Below are 24,120 nucleotides of genomic sequence, written 5' to 3'. Positions count from 1 at the left end.
TTTAACATGTAAAAATTCAGCGATCCTGCGACGTATCGCTGAACATCGATGGTGGGCGGTCGGCATTTCCACCCATCATATCGCCGGTTAGTGACAGTCGCTGATGTATGGGCAGCTTTAGTTGCTGGAGGTTCCTTGTCCTCAATCACCATGGCCACACATCCCGCCTGTATTAGGCCACAGACATATTTCTAACTTAGGCTCTACATCCCGATGGGGGGGTTCAGAGTCAGACAAGTCATGAATCTCACTGTCGTCCGACATCTTGTCATCATCATCACGAGTAGACAGATGACAGTAGTGGTCTCTTGGCAGGTCGAAGCGGTGATTCCCCCTGTAACATCTGTCAAGTTTTGCACCGTGGTAGACAACAAGAGATATGGTAAGAACTTACCTTTGTTATCTCTGTTTCTACGAAGTCCATAGGGTCCACAGGGTTGACCTTAGGGTATAGGTTGGGAACCAAATCCGGGCACCACGCAGTTAAAGCTTTTAGCTCCCAGGATGCACTGGGTCCACTCTCCCTATAACCCCACCCCCAAGCCAGAGGCACCTCAGTTTGTAAGTAGCCAAAGGCCGGAGGAGAGAAAAAGAGAGAGAAAACTGGAACACTCAATAACCATACTCACCGAAATGGGAGACGGAAAACCGGTGACCAGCCACACAGCCCATATGAAGCCAGGTGCGTCAGGGCGGGCGCCCTGTGGACCCTATGGACTTCGTAGAAACAGAGATAACAAAGGTAAGTTCTTACCATATCTCTTGTTTTCTACTTCAGGGTCCATAGGGGGTCCACAGGGTTGACCTTGGGGATGTCCCAAAGCAGTTCAACCAAGGGTGGGGACGCTCCTGTGCTGAGAGGAGAATCCGTCGCCAAAAAGGAAGCATCCTGAGAGGCAAAGGAAACCAATGCCTAGAACCTTAAAAAGGTGTGGACAGAAGACCACGTGGCCACCTAGTAAGGCAAAACAGCCGAGGCGCCACAGCGAGCCGCACACGAGGGTCACATGGCCCGAGAAAAAACAAGCATCAACAACAGGAAGACCTACCCATGGGTAGGCCCCTGAGGAAGACCTACGAGGCCATCCAAGCCAACATTTGGTTATAGGCCGGCCATCCTTTCCTGTGAAAACCAGAAATCTCAGACCACCAATAAGGAGTCCGATTTCCGTAAGGAACCTGAATGGATCACATAAATCCAAAGAGGCCAGACCACAGTCAATGAGGCCACACCAGCCGAGAGGACTGGGGACAGAATGGCCGTACCATAAGTTCCAGAATAATATGGAACCTGAAAACCACTAAGAAGAAACACAGGGCGAGAGCAACTCACACCCTGACATGATGCCCTCCAGAAGAGGGAGCCACACGAGAACGCTCCCAAATCAGACACTCTCCTGGTTGATATAAACACCCTGAGAGAAAGAGAGAGCCTAAGCAATAGACCATGTAATGGCTATCACAACCAGCGGTTCCATTGACTGTCCCCGGAGGTAACGAAGAACCACTACTTACTCCCAAGGAGTCCCTAGGGAGGACAAATGGAGGCATAATCAAGAAAACACTCCAAAGGATGAACTGGATACCAGAGTGAAGCAATTCCATATCTTAACCATACTGACAGTGTAGAGATCCGCACTGTCAGGAAGACCAGGCCAAGTGTGAAACCCAAGCCAGCCGGAAGGAATGCCAGAATATCTGGAAATCCTGGACACCGGAGGATTGTATCGACAGGTACAATACCATAAGATTTATGGCTGCCACGGTTTGTGGTAGGTCCCAGCAAAAGCTGATCCATGTGCTCTAATCATTCCAACGATGACAAAGCCAGGGAAGCCGTAAGACCACTGTAAGGACACAGTCAAAGACAAACGACCCAGGTCCAAGGCAAAACCAAGGACCCTGAGACAACAGGTCCGGGCAGTGAAGCATCAGGGATGGAGTATCGATGTAGAGACTCCGAAGATCCAAGTACCCCTGACATCTGGGACAATCAGGAGCCACCAGCAGGAAAGCATCTCCGTCTCGATTGAAAACACTTCCAAAGACCTCGAGGAAGAAGGGAGACCGGAGAACACAGGTACACAAAGTGGAAGGACCACTTCACCGACAAAGAGTCGCTGAAGTTTGCTTCAGAATCCCCAGAGCTGAACTGTAACACCATAGTGTGATAAAGTCAGAAGGCCATGAGGGTCACCTCAGGGGGGCCCCCCCTGCTCACCAGGAGATGAAACCTCTCTTGGGGAAGAGACTAGTCCCCGGGATGCACGTCGTGACGGCTGAGGACTCCCGCTTCCCAATGGAGAGCTCCTGAAATGAACGCTGCCGAGATGGTCGGGAGGAGACCCTCGGACTATGTCCGAATATGTGACATACCTGTCATTGCCACCCAACGAACAGTGTTGCTAAAAAGGACGCCACTGTCCTGACCCTGTCGGACTGAACCTTTTCAGGTTCACCGGGAAACAAGAGTTATGCCAGAGTAAGTTAATTGACAGGGTGGAATCGACAGACGTCCAACTGCACTGAAAAGGATTCGATCCAGACACTGTCCCTAGCAAAGAAAACCCTGGACGAGATGGCCATAGCCACCCGGACAGGGACCGACTTGCCTCCGGAGAGAGCATCATCGTTTGAACAGTTATCCGACAGAAAAAACTCATTCCAACTGGAGATGAGCCAATTATGGAAAGGCCTGGAATGGAACTGAGCCCATTCCACCATGCATCCCAGAGTGTAAAGACATCTGTCGACTGCGCAGACAACCATGTACTCCTAATGGAAGAGAGGAGATTCCGTCTTACGCCAGAAGAATTCTCAGATTCTGAGAATCCAGCAGGGATCCTAGATGAAGAATACCCAGAGAGGGATGCAGGGAGGACTTTTTCCCCGTTGATTAAACGTCTGCACCCTGAAGAAGCCACAGTCATCCTGACCTGGCCGTAAAGTACCCCGGTGATCCCGCTAAGAGCAGGAGGCCGTCCAGGTACAGGAGCATTGGGATATACTGAACAGAAGAACTGTCAGAAAATCCAAAACGCTGGTAAACCCCTGTGGGGCTGAGGACAGTCCCAACAGGCAGAGCCCGAAAAATTGTAAGTGTTGCTGTGATACAGCAAACCTCAGCCCATGCTGAGGAAAGGTCTCTGTAAGTACCCGTAGGCACGCGTCCTGTATATCCAGTGATACCCTAAAGTCCCCAGGTTCCAAACATCGTATGATGGAGCATAGGGATTTCCTCCTGAGCCCAGGTAGCTTTAGGAACTGGTTCAGGGAATTGAGACAGAGAATAGGCCAAAGAGGACCATTCAGCCACCGCACCAGAAAGAAAACAGAACAACCAGTCCCTCACTGAGATAGTGGGGATGGCCTAATGAGCTCCGCTTACCGCAACAACTGCATAGCTTTCTGGATCTGTAAGGCCCTTGTAAAGAGGGCGTACCTTCCTACCCACGTAGCCGCGGCAACTTGACACCAATACCGGGCGAACTGAGAAAATCGGTATCTCCCAGTTGTAGGCCTGTCCCGTCAGACTGAAGAGATATCCGTAGGTTCAGAAGCAGGATCGGCTGGCAGTCCAGGCCTGCTCGGTACTGGATATGTCGGCCCTTGTAGACGCCGACAGTCTACGAAGAAACAGACCTTTAGGCTGACCCAGAGGACAAAAAAGACTTAACAGACTTAGTCTGAGGCCTTGTAGTGGGCATAGCTGAAAGCGGTAAACTTGTCGTTAGTAATACTGCCAATGTTACTACAATCTTGTCAAGGTCAGGACCAAACAATATCAACCCTAAAGATGGTATCTGCACCTCTGCATTCCCAGAGCGCAGCCATAGGGTATTACGGAGGATACAGTCGCAGCCGGAACTCTGAAAGTTAGGAGACTGGTATCCAATATAGGCATTTCCACCTATGACAACAGCATATATTACGTGAGCGACCAAATACATTTGAACCCCCGACGTGTTGGAGGGGAAAAAAACGTTACAAACGCATCAACCCAATATGCAATAGTATTAACCAACCATGCTATAGCCATGGTAGGATGGGTAACAACTCCTGAAAGCAAGTATACTGATTTCAGGCAGAGTTACCACCTACGGATCCGAAGAATCTGACCACGCAGGAATGGGAGGCGTAGTAACGTCTGTAATCAGACGAGTAACACGCCCATCCCCCCCAGGAGGGGCTCGTGATGACCCTCAGGGAATTTGGGACAGGAGGCCAAACACTGTTGTAACACCTCCTATCTGGCAACAGCCAGAGTCCCGCTATGCGATCCACCCGCTAGTCAGCAACAGGGAACCCGAAGGCACGCAATACTGAGGGTGTATGATACAGGTGCAGGTCAACATTCACTCTAACCAGAATGGACCTGCTACCAGCCCTAAAGCAGGGATAATAATACCTGAAATAGGCTTCCCCCCGTGTAAGAGGGAAAGAGCCCCGAACAGTACCCAGTTCACGGCAGAGCCAACTGGGAAGTAACCACAGGGCGTCAACCACGCCAATTAGCGTTTCGTAGAAAACGACATCCACCCAGGGTGGCTGTTGTGGTAATCCCTGCAAGGGGAATGACAGACTATTGTGGCACCAGGGGGAATTCATATACTGCGAAAAACCCCTGCAGGGAGCGGTAGTCTGTGTCACAGGGGAAGAGTGCAAGAAGCTGCGAGATACCCTGAGATGAAAAGGGCAGTATGGTGAAGTAACCCCAAGTGAGGTACAACAATGGGGCCCGCCCGGCGATCCGCAATTGAGAGGATCCCGAGAAAACAAACCGCCCAAGGGGGTCGTGAAAGAGGCCGGCACCAGATGACGCCACATACAGAACCCTTTATGAGTCAAATCCTCCGCACTAACACCTGCAGCACATGACTTGCAGGATAGTAAAAATGGGTGCAGTATAACGCTCTATCTCCTGGTCAGACATATCTGACCAATCTTGGCGGAAATATTAAGCAGCACTATACTGGTCCTGACTGATGCCAAAAATTAGCTGCAGGGACCCATTTTCAGCGTATGCAACACACAGTTCCATCTAAAATATGGCAACGTGCAGCACGCAACAGTATGTGACAAACCACACAAATATTAACAAGTATATAAATGTGAGGTCTCAGAACCACCCTAAGTACAGCTGTATTAGGGCAGATAAAGAAAAGGGATAGATATACACTGACAGGTGAGAGAATAAAGTACAGTCAGCACTAGCATAAGTCACATACAATGCAGATATATACATATATACATAAACATGTCATATAATATACTGCACTATTACACTGCATTCAACTGCCCAGATTCAGTGTCTGGGAAGGCTACAGCGCTGTGTACACTGACCTGATGGTGAGGTACGCAGGGGGACTGGACTCACTGCCATCTCCAGAGATTTCTGCTGCACCACAGAGATAAAATGGCCGCTGGAGACCTCAGAAGAAGCGTGGCCCGCGGAGGAAGCAGCTCAGCGACGCCAGACTATGGATACTGAAAGGCGCGCTGAGCTGAGGGGAGGAGCCGCTGTAACAGGGAAGGCTGCCTCCCCTGGCCGGCTATTAACCCCCGGGACCCCGGCTCCCTGCACCGATCGTTAAGTCCCTGGTGGTCTAGTGGACACACGGGGTATGGGGGGCCCGCCGCCACTGCCGGCGCCTCCGGTCTGTCCCCTGAGACCGGAGGCACAGGACTGCATTTGAAATGCGCGGATCACCGCAAGCGGTGATCCGCGACCTTACCTGCTCCCCGTGGATCCGGCAGCAGTCCTGGGCGCCCGCAGAGTCCGGCTAGTACAGACTCTGGGGTCCCGCTGAGATCCCCAGATCTGTACTGGCGTCTCAGCGCCAGCGGGGTGACGGAGCGGCAGCTTAGACGTCCTATGGACAGTCCGACGCTGCCGCTCTGAAGAGTCCAAAGTCCATGAAAAAACTTTGTCCCTAAAAAAATAAAATAAGCTTAGGGGCTGCTAATCAGCTCCCCCTGCGCTAACGGTGACCCGACTCCGGCCGGGCACCAACTTAAACTAAGGTGCCTCTGGCTTGGGGGTGGGGTTATAGGGAGAGTGGACCCAGTGCATCCTGGGAGCTAAAAGCTTTAACTGCGTGGTGCCCGGATTTGGTTCCCAACCTATACCCTAAGGTCAACCCTGTGGACCCCCTATGGACCCTGAAGTAGAAAGAGAATTTACCCAAATAGGCTCCGGAGAAACCTGAGAAGGTGCTGTCTGCTGAGGGAGGCCTTGCGCCACCACCATCTGCCGGGGAAACCCCTGTACGGAAGATGGGACCACCGGCTGCTTCGTGAATCCCAACTGGGGAAATGCAGGGGGAGCCGCCAAACGTCCCACAGAGGTAGAGACGGTAGGTGGACCTGAGAGGGCATAACATGGTGTGCATAAGCCCCCAGTAACCACATCCCCTTCCCCAATTCCTGCACAGACTCACCACTACCAGACATGGTAAGGATAGCGTGCTACACAGACACAAAGGATGCAACTGTGAGGTAAGTTCCCACCCCGACAGCACTGGTACCGTGAGGGCTGGTGAGAAGAGGAAGTATAGGGAAAGTAAAATGGCTGACAGAGGAAAGGAAGTATAGTCAGACAGCGCGAGCATAAGTCACACACCATGCAGAAGAATTCCACCTGCACTAATGGCACTACCATCAACTACACAGAGTCTGGTAGGACAGGTGCTAAATACGCTGACCTTACAGGAGGAGAGGTATGCAGGGGGACCCGGGCTCTGCACCACCGATCAGACCAGCGCTAGTGCCAGAGAAAATGGCCTCTGGAGAGCTCAGAGGAGGCGGACACGGGGAGGAGCTGTCACAGCCCACCAGACCGCAGTGGAAAGGCGCTGTATGCAACAGGGGAGGAGCCGGCTGTAAGACAGGGAAGACATCCTCCCCCGGCCTGAAATTATCCACTGGGACGCTGGAGCGTTCCGAAAACTCCAGCCCCGATGTCCCTGGTGGTCTAGTGGAAACGCAGGACGCTCCACGTGCGGCCGTCCCCAGGGAGCCCCCAACCCAGGGGACAAAATGGACTGTATCAGCGGGCACCCACCGCGGGCGCTCGCTGCTTACCTGAATCCTCCTGTTGTGACCGGGCACAGGCAAGGGATCCTCCGGGGTCTCTGCTAGCCGAGACCCCGGAAGCCCGCTGAGATAGCCCGGATCAGTGCCGGCGTCTCGGCGCCGGCAGCACGGACGTCCGTTGGACTGTCAGCTACTGAATAAAGATGATCTTCTGGGGCTGTTTGAACAGCCCCTCTGTATAGTGACCCGACTCCGGCTGGGCACCTACGAAACGTAGGTGCCTGGGGCGGGGTATAGGAGAGGGCTCCAGTGCATCCTGGGAGGACAGATTTAACTGTGTGGTGCCCAATGACTCCCATCATCGCCTATACCCCAAGGTATTGTGTGGATCCCTATGGACCCTTATGTAGAAATACATTTTTTTTAAGTATCAGCGCCCTGCTACTTAGTGTGTTAGTATATAGTAGATCTGCTTCAGTATTCTATAATAAAAGCTCCGAGCCACCCGGTGCTCCTCTTCCAACCGTACGGCCTCACAGATTACCCGGCTCACACAGGGCTATTAAATCTCATCACTGTCAAGTCACAGGTGGAAACTCACCATACTGTAGACTTCAATCTCTATTGTGAAGTCAGAGGCGGCATCATTCCTGTGATAAAGAGAAGAGCAGTCATAAACTCAGCCCTACAGGCGCCACACAGAGCCGGTCTCCCAGCAGCCTGCCGCTTACCGTAACCACCCCACATAGGCCAGGCCAGGATTTATTACATTCTGATCACATTGTGCCTCCATTATCCCATACAGGGAAATGTCTGACAGGTGAATTTGAGGACTTGGCATCCCAAGTCAGACCTGGCCAACCTGCGGCTCTCCAGCAGTTGTGAAACTACAAGTCCCAGCAGGCTTTACCAGCTGATGAGTGGGAGGAAAGGAAGATGACTTACAGTGTGACTGTTGTAGGGTAGATGACGGTGTCCCCAGTCTGTGCATCGGCGGCACTGGCCAGAGGAGAGGCCACGATATCATGGCTGCCGTAGCGGATCAGAATGAGGAAGTAATGGCCGGCAGCTCCTGAGAAGAGGACACGTTTAGAAGAGTTGAATAGGACCGACGCTGAGCCCCATTCATACACAAGTACCTGACTCCCGGAGCGTGGAGCAGACGTAATCCACCTTCAGAGGCAGCTGGATGTGAGAGATGGATACGGAGCCCCGACAAGGCCTCAGCTCCTCGGGAGGACTGGATTCTGGATTCTCTGACCTTTGCCCTCGAAGACGCTCTAACGCCTCTAGCAGAGCCGCCTTCTTCTCCGCTACACACAGAGAAGTCGCTACATGTTACCTACATTCTGTGCCCAAGCAGATTACAGCTGAAGCATTGATATCAATCACTCACTAGACACCAAGAGCAGGCGTTCCGCCTCTGCCTCCTGCCGCGAGCCCTTTCCGTGGTCGGCATCCACACAGCAGTTCAGCGCAGTGCAGGACTGCTCAATGATGCGCTGGAGACAGGACACTTCCTTACTCAGGAGCTGCCGGAGATCGGGGAGGAGACGTTACCGTCCACCAGCTCATCCATAACCCTCTGACACAATTACATACAAAGCCGCCATCTCACCATGATCCTTTCCTTCAGGTCTACCGTCACCCGTTCTGCCTGCCGGCTCTCATGATGGTGGTTATGGGTTGGTGGGCACAGCTTGGCATTCCCCTCTGTTAGTACATTTCTCCGCAATGTTCGATAACGGTCTATGCTATAAAACACCCTAGTAAATATACTGGCACATAATGGTAATTCACACCGCTTGAACTTGAACTGGCCGCTGTTACCTGCAGCCATGGGTTCTCTATGGAACACCTACAACATTTACCAGCATGGCCTGGAGAAAGCCCGGTATTTCCTGTGCCTTTCCTCACCACACTACATCTGTCATTACCTGTACAGGAGATGGTTCTGCTCCTCAGCTGAGGTCCTCAGAGTCACCAGGGGACCCTCCAGCAGCTCTGGCAGACTGGACACAACCGAGTTCTGCAATATAGAGGAGAAGGTGAGATGTGGAAACGCTCAGGATAAATGTGACAGAAACAGGACTTACCAGAGGACTGAACGCTGCCTGAATATCCACAGACTTGGTCAGAGGAGACAACATGGACATGGCAGGGAGTTCCATCTCATCTGAGCCGTCACCCGCATCCTGCGCACCTGAGCCGTCACCCTCATCCTGCGCACCTGAGCCGTCACCCGCATCCAGCGCATCCTCAAATAAACGGTCAATCAGCTGGGAGCTGTCCATGGTCACCTGGCTCCTGTCCTCTCCCTCGCAGTCCGGGGTGAATCCTGTCAGAACACAGAAGTAAAGGGACAGATGATCAATTAGAGCCGGAAGCTCTCTGGGGCTTGCGGCCACGAGACCGTACCTACAAGGGTCTCGTCGCAAGCCCCGATGGTCTTGACCATAGCGACAATCAACCTGGCCGCTCGCAATAGCTGTGGGAGGTCACGCACAGCTAAGCGAGCGGGCAGAAGGCAGCACAAAAAAAACAAAAAACGCCCGGATTCAGAGCGAGCGCTCTTTCAGAGGGTCAGTCTCTGAATCAGGCCCAATGTTCTTACTGGAGAACACAAATAAATAAAAAGTGACCTATATAACGTATCGTGCCGCTATAACTCTTCCTGCTTCACCTGGGTAAAGACTAACGATGAGATGCATAAACATTTCATCTGCCGGATTGGGGTAGTGAAAACCCCCCCTCCGGCGAACCCAGGCTGAGAACGCAGCGCAACAGCCTAAAGCGCTGTATATCACACCCGGCCGGCTCCACTGGGCATGCGGGGAATCTCGTAGGCATCGCAAGATCCCATGGGCAGCCCCCGGAGATGGCAGACACCGCCGCAGAGACAATGCTCTCCCTGTTGTAGTGACAGGGCATCGCCAAGTCGCAGATGACGGAACGTCAGGCGAACAGACCTATACACGGCATATACACATCTATACACGGCATATACACATACTAAACATGGCATATACACATACTATACATGGCATATACACATCTATACATGGCATATACACATACTATACACATCTATACACGGTATATACACATACTATACACGGCATATCCACATACTATACACATCTATACACGGCATTAACACATCTATACACGGCATATTCACATACTATACACATCTATACACGGCATATACACATACTACACACATCTATACACGGCATATACACATCTATACACGGCATATCCACATACTATACACGGCATATACACATCTATACACGGCATATACACATCTATACACGGTATATACACATACTATACACGGCATAAACACATACTATACACATCTATACACGGCATATACACATACTACACACATCTATACACGGCATATCCACATCTATACACGGCATATTCACATACTATACACGGCATATTCACATCTATACACGGCATATTCACATACTATACATGGCATATTCACATCTATACACGGCATATACACATATATACACGGCATATTCACATACTATACATGGCATATACACATCTATACACGGCATATACACATACTACACACATCTATACACGGCATATCCACATACTATACATGGCATATACACATCTATACACGGCATATACACATACTAAACATGGCATATACACATCTATACATGGCATATACACATACTATACATGGCATATACACATCTATACATGGCATATACACATACTATACACATCTATACACGGTATATACACATACTATACACGGCATTAACACATCTATACACGGCATATCCACATACTATACACATCTATACACGGCATTAACACATCTATACACGGCATATTCACATACTATACACATACTATAAACATCTATACACGGTATATACACATACTATACACGGCATTAACACATCTATACACGGCATATTCACATACTATACACATCTATACACGGCATATACACATACTACACACATCTATACATGGCATATCCACATACTATACACGGCATATACACATCTATACACGGTATATACACATACTATACACGGCATAAACACATACTATACACGGCATATACACATCTATACACGGCATATACACATACTACACACATCTATACACGGCATATCCACATACTATTCACGGCATATCCACATCTATACACGGCATATTCACATCTATACACGGCATATACACATACTAGACACGGCATATACACATATATACACGGCATATTCACATACTATACATGGCATAGGCATATCCACATACTATACATGGCATATACACATCTATACACATCTATACACGGCATATCCACCTACTATACACGGTATAAACACATACTATACACAGCATATTCACATACTATACACATCTATACACGGCATATTCACATACTATACATGGCATATACACATACTACACACATCTATACATGGCATATCCACATACTATACACGGCATATACACATCTATACAAGGTATATACACATACTATACACGGCATATGCACATCTATACACGGCATATCCACATACTATACATGGCATATCCACATACTATACATGGCATATACACATCTATACACAGCAAAAACACGGCATAAACACATACTATACACGGCATATTCACATACTATACATGGCATATTCACATCTATACACGGCATATTCACATACTATACACGGCATATTCACATCTATACACGGCATATTCACATACTATACACATCTATACACGGCATTAACACATCTATACACGGCATATTCACATACTATACACATACTATAAACATCTATACACGGTATATACACATACTATACACGGCATTAACACATCTATACACGGCATATTCACATACTATACACATCTATACACGGCATATACACATACTACACACATCTATACATGGCATATCCACATACTATACACGGCATATACACATCTATACACGGTATATACACATACTATACACGGCATAAACACATACTATACACGGCATATACACATCTATACACGGCATATACACATACTACACACATCTATACACGGCATATCCACATACTATTCACGGCATATCCACATCTATACACGGCATATTCACATCTATACACGGCATATACACATACTAGACACGGCATATACACATATATACACGGCATATTCACATACTATACATGGCATAGGCATATCCACATACTATACATGGCATATACACATCTATACACGGCATATCCACCTACTATACACGGTATAAACACATACTATACACAGCATATTCACATACTATACACATCTATACACGGCATATTCACATACTATACATGGCATATACACATACTACACACATCTATACATGGCATATCCACATACTATACACGGCATATACACATCTATACAAGGTATATACACATACTATACACGGCATATGCACATCTATACACGGCATATCCACATACTATACATGGCATATCCACATACTATACATGGCATATACACATCTATACACAGCAAAAACACGGCATAAACACATACTATACACGGCATAAACACATACTATACATGGCATATACACATCTATACAAGGTATATACACATACTATACACGGCATATGCACATCTATACACGGCATATTCATATACTATACACGGCATATACACATCTATACAAGGTATATACACATACTATACACGGCATAAACACATCTATACACAGTATATACACGGCATATACACATACTACACACATCTATACACGGCATATACACATACTACACACATCTATACACGGTACATACACATACTATACACGGCATATACACATACTATACACGGCATATACACATACTATACACGGCATAAACACATACTACACACATCTATACACGGTATATACACATACTATACACGGCATATCCACATACTATACACGGCATATCCACATATTATACACGGCATATCCACATATTATACACGGCATATCTACATACTATACACGGCATATCCACAACTATACACGGCATATTCACATACTATACACGGCATATACACATCTATACACAGCATATCCACCTACTATACACGGTATATACACATACTATACACGGCATAAACACATACTATACACAGCATATCCACATACTATACACATCTATACACGGCATATCCACATACTATACACATCTATACACGGCATATCCACATACTATACACGGCATAAACACATACTATACTGATCTATACACGGCATATACACATATATACACGGCATATACACATCTATACACGGCATAAACACATACTATACACGGCATATCCACATACTATACATGGCATATACACATCTATACACGGCATATTCACATACTAAACATGGCATATACACATCTATACAAGGTATATACACATACTATACACGGCATATGCACATCTATACACGGCATATTCACATACTATACATGGCATATCCACATACTATACATGGCATATACACATCTATACACGGCATATACACATACTACACACATCTATACACGGCATATCCATCTATACACATCTATACACGGCATATCCACATACTATACATGGCATATGCACATCTATACACGGTATATACACATACTAGACACGGCATATACACATATATACACGGCATATACACATCTATACACGGCTTATACACATACTATACATGGCATATACACATCTATACTCGGTATATACACATACTATACACATCTATACAGGGCATATACACATACTATACACGGAAAATACACATATTATACATGGCATATACACATACTATACACATTTATACATGACATATACACATATTATACACAGCATATACACATACTATACCTGGCATATTCACATACTATACACGGCATATCCACATACTATACATGGCATATGCACATCTATACACAGTATATACACATACTAGACACGGCATATACACATATATACACGGCATATACACATCTATACACGGCTTATACACATACTATACATGGCATATACACATCTATACTCGGTATATACACATACTATACACATCTATACAGGGCATATACACATACTATACACGGAAAATACACATATTATACATGGCATATACACATACTATACACATCTATACATGACATATACACATATTATACACAGCATATACACATACTATACCTGGCATATCCACATACTATTCATGGCATATACACATCTATACACATCTATACATGGCAAATCCACATACTATACACATCTATACATGGCAAATCCACATACTATACACATCTATACATGGCAAATCCACATACTATACACATCTATACATGGCAAATCCACATACTATACACATCTATACATGGCAAATCCACATACTATACACATCTATACATGGCAAATCCACATACTATACACATCCTACACACGGCCTATCCACATCCTACACACGGCCTATCCACATCCTACACACGGCCTATCCACATCCTACACACGTCTATACACGGCATATCCACATCTATATCTAGACATAACGTACCCACATACATACAAACAAACTAGACTGTACAACTACCTTCCACAGGCTGGGCCCTGTCCTCTGGTCCGCACAGGGAAGACAGAGGATCCACAGGAGATAAGGAACCTGTTATAGGCACAGACAAAATGACATGAGGGGCAATGTTACAGTGTGAGAGAAGAGACATCTGTGTACTGTACAGTGAGGAGCACAGAGAGGACCCCCTGTGACGGGCAATGTTACAGTGTGAGAGAAGAGACATCTGTGTACTGTACAGTGAGAGGTACAGAGAGGACCCCCTGTGACGGGCAATGTTACAGTGTGAGAGAAGAGACATCTGTGTACTGTACAGTGAGGAGCACACAGAGGACCCCCTGTGACGGGTAATGTTACAGTGTGAGAGAAGAGACATCTGTGTACTGTACAGTGAGGAGCACAGAGAGGACCCCTGTGACGGGCAATGTTACAGTGTGAGAGAAGAGACATCTGTGTACTGTACAGTGAGGAGCACACAGAGGACCCCCTGTGACGGGTAATGGTACAGTGTGAGAGAAGAGACATCTGTGTACTGTACAGTGAGGAGCACAGAGAGGACCCCTGTGACGGGCAATGTTACAGTGTGAGAGAAGAGACATCTGTGTACTGTACAGTGAGGAGCACAGAGAGGACCCCCTGTGACGGGTAATGTTACAGTGTGAGAGAAGAGACATCTGTGTACTGTACAGTGAGAGGTACAGAGAGGACCCCCTGTGACGGGCAATGTTACAGTGTGAGAGAAGAGACATCTGTGTACTGTACAGTGAGGAGCACAGAGAGGACCCCCTGTGACGGGTAATGTTACAGTGTGAGAGAAGAGACATCTGTGTACTGTACAGTGAGGAGCACAGAGAGGACCCCCTGTGACGGGTAATGTTACAGTGTGAGAGAAGAGACATCTGTGTACTGTACAGTGAGAGGTACAGAGAGGACCCCCTGTGACGGGCAATGTTACAGTGTGAGAGAAGAGACATCTGTGTACTGTACAGTGAGGGGCACAGAGAGGACCCCCTGTGACGGGCAATGTTACAGTGTGAGAGAAGAGACATCTGTGTACTGTACAGTGAGAGGTACAGAGAGGACCCCTGTGACGGGCAATGTTACAGTGTGAGAGAAGAGACATCTGTGTACTGTACAGTGAGGAGCACAGAGAGGACCCCTGTGACGGGCAATGTTACAGTGTGAGAGAAGAGACATCTGTGTACTGTACAGTGAGGAGCACACAGAGGACCCCCTGTGATGGGTAATGTTACAGTGTGAGAGAAGAGACATCTGTGTACTGTACAGTGAGAGGTACAGAGAGGACCCCCTGTGACGGGCAATGTTACAGTGTGAGAGAAGAGACATCTGTGTACTGTACAGTGAGGAGCACAGAGAGGACCCCTGTGACGGGTAATGTTACAGTGTGAGAGAAGAGACATCTGTGTACTGTACAGTGAGAGGTACAGAGAGGACCCCCTGTGACGGGTAATGTTACAGTGTGAGAGAAGAGACATCTGTGTACTGTACAGTGAGGAGCACAGAGAGGACCCCCTGTGATGGGCAATGTTACAGTGTGAGAGAAGAGACATCTGTGTACTGTACAGTGAGAGGTACAGAGAGGACCCCTGTGACGGGCAATGTTACAGTGTGAGAGAAGAGACATCTGTGTACTGTACAGTGAGAGGTACAGAGAGGACCCCTGTGATGGGCAATGTTACAGTGTGAGAGAAGAGACATCTGTGTACTGTACAGTGAGGAGCACACAGAGGACCCCTGTGACGGGCAATGTTACAGTGTGAGAGAAGAGACATCTGTGTACTGTACAGTGAGAGGTACAGAGAGGACCCCTGTGACGGGCAATGTTACAGTGTGAGAGAAGAGACATCTGTGTACTGTACAGTGAGGGGCACAGAGAGGACCCCCTGTGATGGGCAATGGTACAGTGTGAGAGAAGAGACATCTGTGTACTGTACAGTGAGGAGCACAGAGAGGACCCCTGTGACGGGTAATGTTACAGTGTGAGAGAAGAGACATCTGTGTACTGTACAGTGAGGAGCACAGAGAGGACCCCCTGTGACGGGCAATGTTACAGTGTGAGAGAAGAGACATCTGTGTACTGTACAGTGAGGAGCACAGAGAGGACCCCTGTGACGGGCAATGTTACAGTGTGAGAGAAGAGACATCTGTGTACTGTACAGTGAGGAGCACAGAGAGGACCCCCTGTGATGGGTAATGTTACAGTGTGAGAGAAGAGACATCTGTGTACTGTACAGTGAGGAGCACAGAGAGGACCCCCTGTGACGGGTAATGTTACAGTGTGAGAGAAGAGACATCTGTGTACTGTACAGTGAGGAGCACAGAGAGGACCCCCTGTGACGGGTAATGTTACAGTGTGAGAGAAGAGACATCTGTGTACTGTACAGTGAGAGGTACAGAGAGGACCCCTGTGACGGGCAATGTTACAGTGTGAGAGAAGAGACATCTGTGTACTGTACAGTGAGGAGCACAGAGAGGACCCCTGTGACGGGCAATGTTACAGTGTGAGAGAAGAGACATCTGTGTACTGTACAGTGAGGAGCACACAGAGGACCCCCTGTGATGGGTAATGTTACAGTGTGAGAGAAGAGACATCTGTGTACTGTACAGTGAGGAGCACACAGAGGACCCCCTGTGACGGGTAATGTTACAGTGTGAGAGAAGAGACATCTGTGTACTGTACAGTGAGGAGCACAGAGAGGACCCCCTGTGACGGGTAATGTTACAGTGTGAGAGAAGAGACATCTGTGTACTGTACAGTGAGAGGTACAGAGAGGACCCCTGTGACGGGCAATGTTACAGTGTGAGAGAAGAGACATCTGTGTACTGTACAGTGAGAGGTACAGAGAGGACCCCTGTGACGGGCAATGTTACAGTGTGAGAGAAGAGACATCTGTGTACTGTACAGTGAGAGGTACAGAGAGGACCCCTGTGACGGGTAATGTTACAGTGTGAGAGAAGAGACATCTGTGTACTGTACAGTGAGGGGCACAGAGAGGACCCCCTGTGACGGGTAATGTTACAGTGTGAGAGAAGAGACATCTGTGTACTGTACAGTGAGGAGCACAGAGAGGACCCCCTGTGACGGGTAATGTTACAGTGTGAGAGAAGAGACATCTGTGCACTGTACAGTGAGAGGTACAGAGAGGACCCCCTGTGACGGGTAATGTTACAGTGTGAGAGAAGAGACATCTGTGTACTGTACAGTGAGAGGTACAGAGAGGACCCCTGTGACGGGCAATGTTACAGTGTGAGAGAAGAGACATCTGTGTACTGTACAGTGAGAGGTACAGAGAGGACCCCTGTGACGGGCAATGTTACAGTGTGAGAGAAGAGACATCTGTGTACTGTACAGTGAGGGGCACAGAGAGGACCCCCTGTGATGGGCAATGGTACAGTGTGAGAGAAGAGACATCTGTGTACTGTACAGTGAGGAGCACAGAGAGGACCCCTGTGACGGGTAATGTTACAGTGTGAGAGAAGAGACATCTGTGTACTGTACAGTGAGGAGCACAGAGAGGACCCCCTGTGACGGGCAATGTTACAGTGTGAGAGAAGAGACATCTGTGTACTGTACAGTGAGGAGCACAGAGAGGACCCCCTGTGACGGGTAATGTTACAGTGTGAGAGAAGAGACATCTGTGTACTGTACAGTGAGGGGCACAGAGAGGACCCCCTGTGATGGGCAATGTTACAGTGTGAGAGAAGAGACATCTGTGTACTGTACAGTGAGGGGCACACAGAGGACCCCTGTGATGGGCAATGTTACAGTGTGAGAGAAGAGACATCTGTGTACTGTACAGTGAGGAGCACAGAGAGGACCCCCTGTGACGGGTAATGTTACAGTGTGAGAGAAGAGACATCTGTGTACTGTACAGTGAGGAGCACAGAGAGGACCCCCTGTGACGGGTAATGTTACAGTGTGAGAGAAGAGACATCTGTGTACTGTACAGTGAGGAGCACAGAGAGGACCCCTGTGACGGGTAATGTTACAGTGTGAGAGAAGAGACATCTGTGTACTGTACAGTGAGGAGCACACAGAGGACCCCTGTGTACGGGTAATGTTACAGTGTGAGAGAAGAGACATCTGTGTACTGTACAGTGAGAGGTACAGAGAGGACCCCCTGTGATGGGCAATGTTACAGTGTGAGAGAAGAGACATCTGTGTACTGTACAGTGAGGAGCACAGAGAGGACCCCTGTGACGGGCAATGTTACAGTGTGAGAGAAGAGACATCTGTGTACTGTACAGTGAGGAGCACAGAGAGGACCCCCTGTGATGGGCAATGTTACAGTGTGAGAGAAGAGACATCTGTGTACTGTACAGTGAGGAGCACAGAGAGGACCCCCTGTGACGGGTAATGTTACAGTGTGAGAGAAGAGACATCTGTGTACTGTACAGTGAGGAGCACAGAGAGGACCCCCTGTGACGGGTAATGTTACAGTGTGAGAGAAGAGACATCTGTGTACTGTACAGTGAGGAGCACACAGAGGACCCCTGTGATGGGCAATGTTACAGTGTGAGAGAAGAGACATCTGTGTACTGTACAGTGAGGAGCACACAGAGGACCCCCTGTGACGGGTAATGTTACAGTGTGAGAGAAGAGACATCTGTGTACTGTACAGTGAGAGGTACAGAGAGGACCCCTGTGACGGGTAATGTTACAGTGTGAGAGAAGAGACATCTGTGTACTGTACAGTGAGAGGTACAGAGAGGACCCCTGTGACGGGTAATGTTACAGTGTGAGAGAAGAGACATCTGTGTACTGTACAGTGAGGAGCACACAGAGGACCCCTGTGACGGGCAATGTTACAGTGTGAGAGAAGAGACATCTGTGTACTGTACAGTGAGGAGCACAGAGAGGACCCCCTGTGACGGGTAATGTTACAGTGTGAGAGAAGAGACATCTGTGTACTGTACAGTGAGGAGCACAGAGAGGACCCCCTGTGACGGGTAATGTTACAGTGTGAGAGAAGAGACATCTGTGTACTGTACAGTGAGGAGCACAGAGAGGACCCCCTGTCACGGGCAATGTTACAGTGTGAGAGAAGAGACATCTGTGTACTGTACAGTGAGGAGCACAGAGAGGACCCCCTGTGACGGGTAATGTTACAGTGTGAGAGAAGAGACATCTGTGTACTGTACAGTGAGGAGCACAGAGAGGACCCCCTGTGATGGGTAATGTTACAGTGTGAGAGAAGAGACATCTGTGTACTGTACAGTGAGAGGTACAGAGAGGACCCCTGTGACGGGTAATGTTACAGTGTGAGAGAAGAGACATCTGTGTACTGTACAGTGAGGAGCACAGAGAGGACCCCCTGTGACGGGTAATGTTACAGTGTGAGAGAAGAGACATCTGTGTACTGTACAGTGAGGAGCACAGAGAGGACCCCTGTGACGGGTAATGTTACAGTGTGAGAGAAGAGACATCTGTGTACTGTACAGTGAGGAGCACAGAGAGGACCCCCTGTGACGGGTAATGTTACAGTGTGAGAGAAGAGACATCTGTGTACTGTACAGTGAGGGGCACAGAGAGGACCCCCTGTGATGGGCAATGTTACAGTGTGAGAGAAGAGACATCTGTGTACTGTACAGTGAGGAGCACAGAGAGGACCCCCTGTGACGGGTAATGTTACAGTGTGAGAGAAGAGACATCTGTGTACTGTACAGTGAGGAGCACAGAGAGGACCCCCTGTGACGGGTAATGTTACAGTGTGAGAGAAGAGACATCTGTGTACTGTACAGTGAGGAGCACACAGAGGACCCCCTGTGATGGGCAATGTTACAGTGTGAGAGAAGAGACATCTGTGTACTGTACAGTGAGGAGCACAGAGAGGACCCCCTGTGATGGGCAATGTTACAGTGTGAGAGAAGAGACATCTGTGTACTGTACAGTGAGAGGTACAGAGAGGACCCCTGTGACGGGCAATGTTACAGTGTGAGAGAAGAGACATCTGTGTACTGTACAGTGAGGAGCACAGAGAGGACCCCCTGTGACGGGTAATGTTACAGTGTGAGAGAAGAGACATCTGTGTACTGTACAGTGAGGAGCACACAGAGGACCCCTGTGATGGGCAATGTTACAGTGTGAGAGAAGAGACATCTGTGTACTGTACAGTGAGGAGCACAGAGAGGACCCCCTGTGACGGGTAATGTTACAGTGTGAGAGAAGAGACATCTGTGTACTGTACAGTGAGGAGCACAGAGAGGACCCCCTGTGACGGGCAATGTTACAGTGTGAGAGAAGAGACATCTGTGTACTGTACAGTGAGGAGCACAGAGAGGACCCCTGTGACGGGTAATGTTACAGTGTGAGAGAAGAGACATCTGTGTACTGTACAGTGAGAGGTACAGAGAGGACCCCCTGTGACGGGTAATGTTACAGTGTGAGAGAAGAGACATCTGTGTACTGTACAGTGAGAGGTACAGAGAGGACCCCTGTGACGGGTAATGTTACAGTGTGAGAGAAGAGACATCTGTGTACTGTACAGTGAGGAGCACACAGAGGACCCCTGTGACGGGCAATGTTACAGTGTGAGAGAAGAGACATCTGTGTACTGTACAGTGAGGAGCACAGAGAGGACCCCCTGTGATGGGCAATGTTACAGTGTGAGAGAAGAGACATCTGTGTACTGTACAGTGAGGAGCACAGAGAGGACCCCCTGTGATGGGCAATGTTACAGTGTGAGAGAAGAGACATCTGTGTACTGTACAGTGAGAGGTACAGAGAGGACCCCCTGTCACGGCAATGTTACAGTGTGAGAGAAGAGACATCTGTGTACTGTACAGTGAGGAGCACAGAGAGGACCCCCTGTGACGGGTAATGTTACAGTGTGAGAGAAGAGACATCTGTGTACTGTACAGTGAGGAGCACAGAGAGGACCCCCTGTGACGGGCAATGTTACAGTGTGAGAGAAGAGACATCTGTGTACTGTACAGTGAGGAGCACAGAGAGGACCCCCTGTGACGGGTAATGTTACAGTGTGAGAGAAGAGACATCTGTGTACTGTACAGTGAGGAGCACAGAGAGGACCCCCTGTGACGGGTAATGTTACAGTGTGAGAGAAGAGACATCTGTGTACTGTACAGTGAGGAGCACAGAGAGGACCCCCTGTGACGGGTAATGTTACAGTGTGAGAGAAGAGACATCTGTGTACTGTACAGTGAGGAGCACAGAGAGGACCCCTGTGATGGGCAATGTTACAGTGTGAGAGAAGAGACATCTGTGTACTGTACAGTGAGAGGTACAGAGAGGACCCCCTGTGATGGGCAATGTTACAGTGTGAGAGAAAGACATCTGTGTACTGTACAGTGAGGAGCACACAGAGGACCCCCTGTGATGGGCAATGTTACAGTGTGAGAGAAGAGACATCTGTGTACTGTACAGTGAGGAGCACACAGAGGACCCCCTGTGACGGGTAATGTTACAGTGTGAGAGAAGAGACATCTGTGTACTGTACAGTGAGGAGCACAGAGAGGACCCCCTGTCACGGGCAATGTTACAGTGTGAGAGAAGAGACATCTGTGTACTGTACAGTGAGGAGCACAGAGAGGACCCCCTGTGACGGGTAATGTTACAGTGTGAGAGAAGAGACATCTGTGTACTGTACAGTGAGGAGCACAGAGAGGACCCCCTGTCACGGGCAATGTTACAGTGTGAGAGAAGAGACATCTGTGTACTGTACAGTGAGGGGCACAGAGAGGGACCCCCTGTGACGGGCAATGTTACAGTGTGAGAGAAGAGACATCTGTGTACTGTACAGTGAGGAGCACAGAGAGGACCCCCTGTGACGGGCAATGTTACAGTGTGAGAGAAGAGACATCTGTGTACTGTACAGTGAGGAGCACAGAGAGGACCCCTGTGACGGGCAATGTTACAGTGTGAGAGAAGAGACATCTGTGTACTGTACAGTGAGGAGCACAGAGAGGACCCCCTGTGACGGGCAATGTTACAGTGTGAGAGAAGAGACATCTGTGTACTGTACAGTGAGGAGCACACAGAGGACCCCCCTGTGACGGGTAATGTTACAGTGTGAGAGAAGAGACATCTGTGTACTGTACAGTGAGGAGCACAGAGAGGACCCCCCTGTGACGGGTAATGTTACAGTGTGAGAGAAGAGACATCTGTGTACTGTACAGTGAGGAGCACAGAGAGGACCCCCTGTGACGGGTAATGTTACAGTGTGAGAGAAGAGACATCTGTGTACTGTACAGTGAGAGGCTACAGAGAGGACCCCCTGTGACGGGTAATGTTACAGTGTGAGAGAAGAGACATCTGTGTACTGTACAGTGAGGAGCACAGAGAGGACCCCCTGTGACGGGTAATGTTACAGTGTGAGAGAAGAGACATCTGTGTACTGTACAGTGAGGAGCACAGAGAGGACCCCTGTGACGGGCAATGTTACAGTGTGAGAGAAGAGACATCTGTGTACTGTACAGTGAGGAGCACAGAGAGGACCCCCTGTGATGGGTAATGTTACAGTGTGAGAGAAGAGACATCTGTGTACTGTACAGTGAGGAGCACAGAGAGGACCCCCTGTGACAGGTAATGTTACAGTGTGAGAGAAGAGACATCTGTGTACTGTACAGTTGAGGAGCACACAGAGGACCCCCTGTGATGGGCAATGTTACAGTGTGAGAGAAGAGACATCTGTGTACTGTACAGTGAGGAGCACAGAGAGAGGACCCCCTGTGACGGGTAATGTTAGTGTGAGAGAAGAGACATCTGTGTACTGTACAGTGAGGAGCACACGAGAGGACCCCCTGTGACGGGTAATGTTACAGTGTGAGAGAAGAGACATCTGTGTACTGTACAGTGAGGAGCACACAGAGGACCCCTGTGATGGGCAATGTTACAGTGTGAGAGAAGAGACATCTGTGTACTGTACAGTGAGGAGCACAGAGAGGACCCCTGTGACGGGTAATGTTACAGTGTGAGAGAAGAGACATCTGTGTACTGTACAGTGAGAGGTACAGAGAGGACCCCTGTGACGGGCAATGTTACAGTGTGAGAGAAGAGACATCTGTGTACTGTACAGTGAGGAGCACAGAGAGGACCCCCTGTGACGGGCAATGTTACAGTGTGAGAGAAGAGACATCTGTGTACTGTACAGTGAGGAGCACTGAGAGGACCCCCTGTGACGGGTAATGTTACAGTGTGAGAGAAGAGACATCTGTGTACTGTACAGTGAGGAGCACAGAGAGGACCCCTGTGACGGGTAATGTTACAGTGTGAGAGAAGAGACATCTGTGTACTGTACAGTGAGAGGTACAGAGAGGACCCCCTGTGACGGGCAATGTTACAGTGTGAGAGAAGAGACATCTGTGTACTGTACAGTGAGGAGCACAGAGAGGACCCCTGTGACGGGCAATGTTACAGTGTGAGAGAAGAGACATCTGTGTACTGTACAGTGAGGAGCACACAGAGGACCCCCTGTGATGGGCAATGTTACAGTGTGAGAGAAGAGACA

The 24,120-nt window shown here is 48.6% G+C and overlaps 1 protein-coding gene across 1 annotated transcript in view; it reads right to left on the bottom strand.

The window, feature by feature from the left end:
- The window catches only part of LOC148442737 (anillin-like), a gene marked incomplete at its 5' end in the record, with an annotated part of 235,749 nt that extends 221,027 nt beyond the window's left edge, over nucleotides 1-14,722 (bottom strand). The window contains 8 exons of the mRNA XM_088463547.1: nucleotides 7,637-7,685; nucleotides 7,981-8,107; nucleotides 8,175-8,348; nucleotides 8,432-8,567; nucleotides 8,654-8,789; nucleotides 8,973-9,064; nucleotides 9,132-9,373; nucleotides 14,654-14,722. Of these exons, the coding sequence (XP_088319673.1) occupies nucleotides 7,637-7,685; nucleotides 7,981-8,107; nucleotides 8,175-8,348; nucleotides 8,432-8,567; nucleotides 8,654-8,789; nucleotides 8,973-9,064; nucleotides 9,132-9,373; nucleotides 14,654-14,722 (1,025 nt within the window). The remainder of the gene's footprint in view (nucleotides 1-7,636; nucleotides 7,686-7,980; nucleotides 8,108-8,174; nucleotides 8,349-8,431; nucleotides 8,568-8,653; nucleotides 8,790-8,972; nucleotides 9,065-9,131; nucleotides 9,374-14,653) is intronic.
- Between the last annotated feature and the right edge of the window lie 9,398 nt (nucleotides 14,723-24,120).

This window comes from Taudactylus pleione, unplaced genomic scaffold, assembly GCF_031769625.1.
Source record: "Taudactylus pleione unplaced genomic scaffold, aTauple2 ptg001406l, whole genome shotgun sequence".
NCBI lineage: Eukaryota > Metazoa > Chordata > Amphibia > Anura > Myobatrachidae > Taudactylus > Taudactylus pleione.
The sequence above is the reverse complement of the archived record's forward strand: the minus strand, read 5'-3'. Positions and strand labels throughout refer to the sequence as shown.